At 52.3% G+C, this 7,024-nt stretch overlaps 1 protein-coding gene across 1 annotated transcript; it reads left to right on the top strand.

Moving 5' to 3' along the window:
• The first annotated feature begins 24 nt into the window (after positions 1 to 24).
• Positions 25 to 2,970, top strand: LOC144170225 (serine/threonine-protein phosphatase 1 regulatory subunit 10-like). Its single transcript, XM_077699874.1, has one exon. It carries the CDS (start codon positions 25 to 27, stop codon positions 2,671 to 2,673), a length of 2,649 nt encoding a protein of 882 aa, XP_077556000.1. The 3' UTR covers positions 2,674 to 2,970.
• The last annotated feature ends 4,054 nt before the right edge of the window (positions 2,971 to 7,024 follow it).

A 7,024-nucleotide genomic window follows, 5' to 3' on the forward strand; every position in this document is an offset into this window, starting at 1 on the left:
AGCGGTGAATTGTAGAGCCAACCTATGGCACCCATCGATCCGCTGCAGCTGCTGAAGGCGCTGTCTCCTTTGCTGTCCCCAGAGGGAGGCATTCGCAGCCCGGACGAAGTGTCCAGGCTGTCCAGCCTCATGAAGAAGTTCTCACGCAAGCTGGTGAGCCGGTGCGTCTACTGCAGCGTGTTGGCCTCGACCTCAACGGACATCCTGGAGGTGTTTTTGGACCTCGACGGCTGGTCTACCATCAACACGTGGCTGCAAGAAGCCAAAGCATCTGGGAACATGCCCTTCCTGTGTGAGTTGCTCAATCTCTGTCAGCAGCTTCCTATGTCCTTGGAACGGCTCAAAGAAAACGCTGCGCCAAAACTGATCAAAAGCCTAACGAAAAGCGGTGACGAAAATGTTCGAGCGGCCTCCGAGAAAGTTGTGAGCGCCTGGATGAAAATCATCAAAGGCCACTCCAAGGATGCTTCCGAGCCTGCAAGGAAAGTCGATACTACTGTTAAAAAGAAGAACAAGAAGTCATTGTCAAGTTCAAGTTCTCGGAAGGATGTTTCCGTAAAATTGGATCGCTCAAATGGCTCCATAGATGAAGCTACCGCGGCGGCTGATACCAGTGTATTAGATGGCACTGATGCCACTTCGAATAACACGAGCGCTTTAGACGACGGCGCCCATGACCTTTCTGCTAACTCCTTTTCCTCCACTGCCTCATCAGACTGGGAGAGCCCTTCAAACCCAACGGAGTCACCGCCCAAAAAGGCCAAGCGTGCTGACCGTCCAAGGACGGTCAAAACTTTTCGGGCACGCTTTCGCTCGACGGGACTGGAAGAGGCGTCTCCGCCGCCACCTGCCAAGGCCGGCACGAAAAAGGTCAGTCGTCCAGCCTTTGATAAGCGCGCCATACAGGACGCACGGCAGCGGCTCGTCCCTACAATGCACGGCGATCCGTGGGCCAAGCCATCAAGTCTGGTGGCAACTGGGGATGATGGCCATTGTGCCGAAGGGCCAGGAATCCGACTGATTGGATTAAAGCCAATGCATGTGCTACGCGAGGATGGGGGTTTTATGGATGCCCTTACGGCAGCTCCTGCCCCGTCAAACGCAGGTACACCGCGGCGCAAGCGCAAGCCCATTGGTGCGGCCGCAGCTGCCAAGCGTAACTCGCCAGACGGCCCCACTGAGCCAGCACCAAAGCTTCACTTTTACAAGGACACTCTCGAGGCGGAGGAGGCTGCTACTGCTACACCTGCAGCAGAAGAGGACGGCGCAAAGGCTCGGGACGTCGCGGAGGACGATGAAGATGATGACATCGCAAAGAGGGTGAAGCGTAGGAAGAGGGGATGTGCGAAGGCACCAGACGGTGAAGGCGTTGCTTCAACTGAAGAGGGCGCCGATTCGCCTCCAACACCGACACAGGACGAAGATGCGGCTTCTACAAAAAGGAATGAGCCACGAAAGGCTCGGGAAGGGGAGGCCACGGATGAAGCGGCTGAAATCACAAACGATGACCAGGAGGAGCAGCTCCCTGACCTTGCAGAGCCTGAATCAGGCAAGTCCGCCTCAATACTGTCCATGACTAGAAAAAAGACGAGAAAGTCCGTGAGCTGGGCTGAGGAGAGCAAGCTCAGGATGTTCCACTATTTTGAGCTTGACGAGACCGAAAGGGTGAATGTGAGCAACCCGCAAAATTTCGGTGACATGAAGACCCTAGAGATGAGGCGCGAACGGCAAGCAGTTGAGACAGCCCGTAGGTTGATGGGCGATCGAATGGAAGAAGCCATACCATTTCGGACACCTCGACGGCTGACTCTACCCCAAGCCTTAGTAAAACGCGGGACCAACAGTCAAGAAAAGGAAACTCAGAGACTCCGGCAACAGCACACGTTGCAGGAAATCTACTTTTCAAAGGACACGATTCCGGATTCGCCACATGAGGCTGACCCAGAGCAGCTGTCTTCACAGGAGCCAAAGGTTATTCCACTTGAAGATGAGAGTGCTTCGAGTGTAACACTCGACTACTCTCATGCAGAGCCTTCTGCAGCAAGCAGGCTGCCTCCGATCCTGTCGAACCTTGTGCGTTCCATTGCGCCTAAGGGCCAAAGGGCGCAGAGCAGTTCCACCCCGCTCGTGGCAACCCAGCAGGAGGCACAGGGTCAGTTCTCAAGCTCCATGCCCCAGCAGACGGGGCTATTTCAGAACTTGACTGGCATGCAATGCAGCGGCGCTGGACAGATTCCCCCTGGAATGCAGATGATGGGCATGTACCCGAACTCAATGCAGAACCAAGGAGCGCACATGATGGGTTCCTCGATGTCCGTAGGTGGGACAGGTGGCTTCCCCATGGCGGTCACTGGCCCAATGCATCCTCACGGCGTGGGTGCCGATGCAGGCAACTGGGGCATAATGCGCCCTGGCATGCCCGAAGATGGAGCCGGATTCTATGGCCGGTGCCCCGGTCCGGGCATGGGGATGGGTCCCATGGGCATGACTGCGGACGGAGGAGGACAGCAAGGGATGGACGTGCAACGCAACGGGACACCGCTGGGAAGAAGTGCTCCTACGAGAAGCCACCGACCACGTGTTCCCTGCAAGTTTTTCATGAACTCTCATTGCCGCTTTGGTGCTGGGTGCACGTTTCTGCATCCTGGTGTGAACGGTCCGCCGCTGCAGTAGCAGGATGACTTCCGAAGTGTGTCACATGGCGCCGAAAGTGTTTTGGAAATTGCGGCGCTATTCTCTTCTGGTCACATGTTCATCCCATTGAACTGAATCCTTGAATGTACACAGGGATGACTTTATCATCAACTGTTTCATCCGGTGTGTGAGTGGAGGTGTGCAAAGTGCAGTGACTGTCACCTTTTGTTTGTATGTCTGACGGATTCCGGTGCTATAGTGACACTGGAGGCTTCCTTCCCGAAAATAAATGTACAGTTGACCGCCACCTCCATATTTTCGTGTGGCGAAGTGGTTGAACTTACTCGTGCTTTCGGAGTCGTCTTTCTCGTTTCTGTTTGGCGAGTTGGCTCTGGTGTTGCTGCTGCTCGCCGTGCTCGGGCGGAGCAACCGCCACTACGCTACACGTCTACACGCCTGCCTGTGATAGTTGCTGGTGGAGTCTTAGCGCCGTTCGGTCACCGTTATTGCCTCTGAGGGGCTAAGCCTTCCCCAAGGTTTCGCATTGGTTGGTCGTCTGTCGTTCTGTCGCTAGGTCTGCCTTTGGCAGTGTAACCGCTAAGTTATTGTGGGAAATAACTGTGTGCATGAACCGCTGAAGTTATTGTGGGAAATAACTGTGTGCATGAATGGCCACGCCTTGCGCAAAAGTGGTCATGACAGGTGTTGGAGACGGTATTCATACAGCACTTGCTAGTGCTAGCACTAGTTTGAGCATACACAGTGCTGCCACATTTGCGAATGGGGTATCACATGAAAGGCCTCGGTGCGAGCATGTGGAAACGTAGCATTGGTATGTAAGGAGTTCGACATAAAAAAAGGGTGGCTATGAAATAGGAACAAAAATGAGTCATGTTCTGGGGTCCAACATAATGACTCATCGCCAAATTTTCGGGGATTTTTCGCACGGCCTGCAGGGAACTATTCCCGGACTCCTGAAAGAACCGAAGTAGATTGACCGTCAACGGTACCCTTCTGCTCATATCGTAATCTGGCGGACAGTCGGGGTGGGGGCCACTGGAGGCGTAGGAGCCGCGTACGCCATCTCCACACGTGTTTGTCTTCGGCCTCTTTACAGAATAAAGGTAAGTAGATGTAATGCAGCATATCGTAACGAAGTGGCCAGGTCCTCGTGAAACCACGCGTGAGCGTAAAATCGCCGAAGCAAGATCGGTCTTCACGGGATACGTCGTCAGAAAGAAGTCTGTATGTAGCACCATGAGCGGACGCGTGCTGCCTCGAAGACTTTCCTCTGCGCCGGCGACACCGGCGAGGTGACTAACCGGCGCACGTGGAAGGTGCGAGAACCACACGCAAGATATTCCGCACCCATTGGTGAGTACAAGCACAGAACAGGGAGGGTACAAGCGTGTTCTGCCTGCTTGTAGGGGCGGCTGTTGGGTTGACCACTCGTACAGGGCATGGAGAAGCGTCCTGTAAATTTCGGATCGAAGTTTTTTTTTTTTTTTTCAAGGTGCTAAGCGAAGCCTAAACTTTCTGCCCCGTCCGGCGTAACCAGAACTGGGCAGCGAACATTCTTTCCTCCATGGCAGCGAATAATACGGCCGCTTTTTAAACAGCAGGATTCGCTCGGAAGGAATTCGTCACGGCGCCTGATGTTCCCTGCGCCACCTGGCTTGGGTGGCTGGGATCATAGAGTTTCTCACTATAGTTCATCTCACAACCTACATGCAGCACTGTGGAGGCTACATTGTTGTCCCCCTCAGGCCGCCTAACTCACCGCGAAGGAAGCGACAAAAGGCGCCGGGGCCGTGCGGTGCCACTTGCCGAGAGGGGAGAAGGGAGTGTCCTTTCAGGACCCCCTTCACGGCGGATTAGGCGCCCTCAGTGGGCGCACTATTGATAACAATGTAGCCTCCACAGTGCTGCATGTAGCTTATGAGATGAACTATAGAAACTCTATCTGGGATATCTAGCTGCTGGGACGGCTGGGACGCACTCTCTCGTCGCCGCGGTAGCTTGCTATGATGCGCGTTTGTTACTGCCACGCACGGTGTAGGAAGGAGAGGTGACTGATCGCCTCGGAGGCGCAGCAGAGCAGCTCCATCGAGAACTTGTTCGGGTTCGCCTTCTTTCTACCAGAGGGCGCTAGGAGTATCGGGGCCATGCGAGCCGCGGACGGTGCGTGCTAGGGCGGCTCCGGTCTTTTCGGCACAGGACGTTTCGGTACGGGGCGTTTCGGTACGGTCTTTTCGGTGCACGGACTTTTCAGGACACGGTCGTTTCGGGACACGGACCTTTCGGGGTATGGTTGTTTCGGTACAAAGACGAATTTCGGCAAGCGCTTAGGCGGAGCGCGTTGTTTACGGGGTGGTTGCAAGCAGGGGTTTATGCAGAATTTCGATTTTGGGGGGTGTCGGTGGGATGTTTGGGGGGGGGGGGGGGGGTGTTGTATAAATCCCTAGGCAGGGTGCTTGTGGTTGAGGAATCTTTTTGGGGGGGTGTCGAAGTTAGGGGGGTGTGTGTATATATATAAATCCTTGGTTGCAAGCACGCAATGTACCTAATTTATTACAGATGTTCTTGTTCGCGATTCTGCGTTATTTTAGGCAAGGCGATGGTTTTGTAGCCTTGCTAGAAAAAAAAAACATTGTTTATGTATTAAATATTGGCTGAGATATGTGTAGCACTTAAACAACATAATTGTTCATTTTGTTTTTTAGTGACTTATTATCACCAGTATCTTATGTAACAAATCAGTGACAGTATCATTGTGTTTTTCACTTGTTTTTGACGACTTCTTATCCCCTGTTTTTTCTTTCAAAATCAGTGAGATCAGAAATTTTTTTATCACTTTGCGGAGTCCCTGCGATAACGGCTGCGTAAATGAGTGCCACCGCACGGGGAAAGGAACCTGTGATTTTATAAAGTAATGACGAAGACGTTGCAATTTCTAGGTATTCTGTGTTTGTGTGCGTTGCTTTCTTCTGATAACGCAAGTACTTATGCAATTAGCAATGCATTATGGAAGGCACGTATTGTATCTTGCTGCACATACGCTTCCGTCCCGATTTATTCGTATAGTTAGCAAAGACTGCGGCGGGTTTATTGTGTTTATGAATCAAAAGTTGGAAAAGTTGGAAGCACCCTAAACAGAGTTTGGTGTTTGATGGTGTATGATTTCCTCGATATTTCTTATTGGGGACATTTTTGTGTAAAACAGTGCAATAGACATGTATATGTTCGAAAAAGCTTATTAAGCTTGTAAAAACACGTTGCAAAAAGTAAAAACGCAAAACTAAAATAGATATTTGATTCATGTGTGCCCGAGTTCAGCGAAATTCAAATTGCCTTCGTATGCCGTAGTCACCGTGACCGTAGTGGATAGCACTGGTGCACCGCAACATTTTTTTGCCCATACTGCTGTTTAAATTACTCGCAGAGGTGGCTGCGTCTTCGCAAAGAAGTGTTGAAGCTACGGTCGCTGTCGCGCCCCAAATAGCGTGCATGCGCTTCGGCCTTAAAATTCCCATACTAACCCGAGACGTCCCTAAAACCTCTGTTCTTTCGAAAGGGTATTTTCGTTTGAAGCGACCATAAATTCATGCCACCGAAATCCAAGCGCGCGTTCTATACGGCGCAGTACGAGGCGCGTTTCCATGCCCGTGGCTACCGAAAACCCGCAGTGCATGGCCCTCGTTCGAGTAGCGCCACCTACGAGCGCATACGTCCGCGCCGAACCAAGTTTCGCCGCGCTCGCCCGCCGCGTTGAGTCACCTCTCCTTCCTACACCGTGCTGCCACGTAACCGACGTAACCGCGGCCATGTTATCATCGACCGATAAACGAAGCGCAAAGGGCATGATGGGCAAAGCCATGAAAGCTCTCCGAAAGCTCCTTCCCCTCGCCCCGATTCCACAACACGACGCAGCAGGGCTGCAGCTGGCTGCAGCAGCTGCAGTTTCGTTCCCTCCGCTGCTGCCGCGTGCAGCGATAGCCTACCGCCGAAACGGAAAGACGCGGCGCGTTTTGGCAGCCGTCGTTGAGTCCGGTAGACCGCGCGGTGAAATCCTTTGAAGGAGATATGCATTTTTAAGTGCAAATGTCTCGTTCCTAATAGCTGGGGTGATTCATCGCATTTGAGTCCTTTATATTCGGATTTGACTGTTCTAAATATCGAGATACAGACTCGCGCCTCCGACTTTTGGTCCGCGGCATTTGCAGAACCTCTCGCATGCGGTCGTTCTGAACCGATTTTAATTTTCTTGCCCCGTTCGCGTCTCGGCATCCTCATTTAGGCTGTTCTCAAATGTGTCGCATAAGGGAATATATATATATAAAAAAAACATCAGACTTGACTGCTCAAAATTTGCAAGAACGTATGGGCTAAT

The sequence above is a fragment of the Haemaphysalis longicornis genome, unplaced genomic scaffold (assembly GCF_048455015.1).
Source record: "Haemaphysalis longicornis isolate Haplotype H1 unplaced genomic scaffold, Haemaphysalis longicornis Haplotype H1 scaffold_2, whole genome shotgun sequence".
NCBI lineage: Eukaryota > Metazoa > Arthropoda > Arachnida > Ixodida > Ixodidae > Haemaphysalis > Haemaphysalis longicornis.

Excerpts from the sequence above, each read along its gene's own strand:
- LOC144170225 (XM_077699874.1), top strand. The coding sequence starts at position 25 with ATGGCACCCATCGATCCGCTGCAGCTGCTGAAGGCGCTGTCTCCTTTG.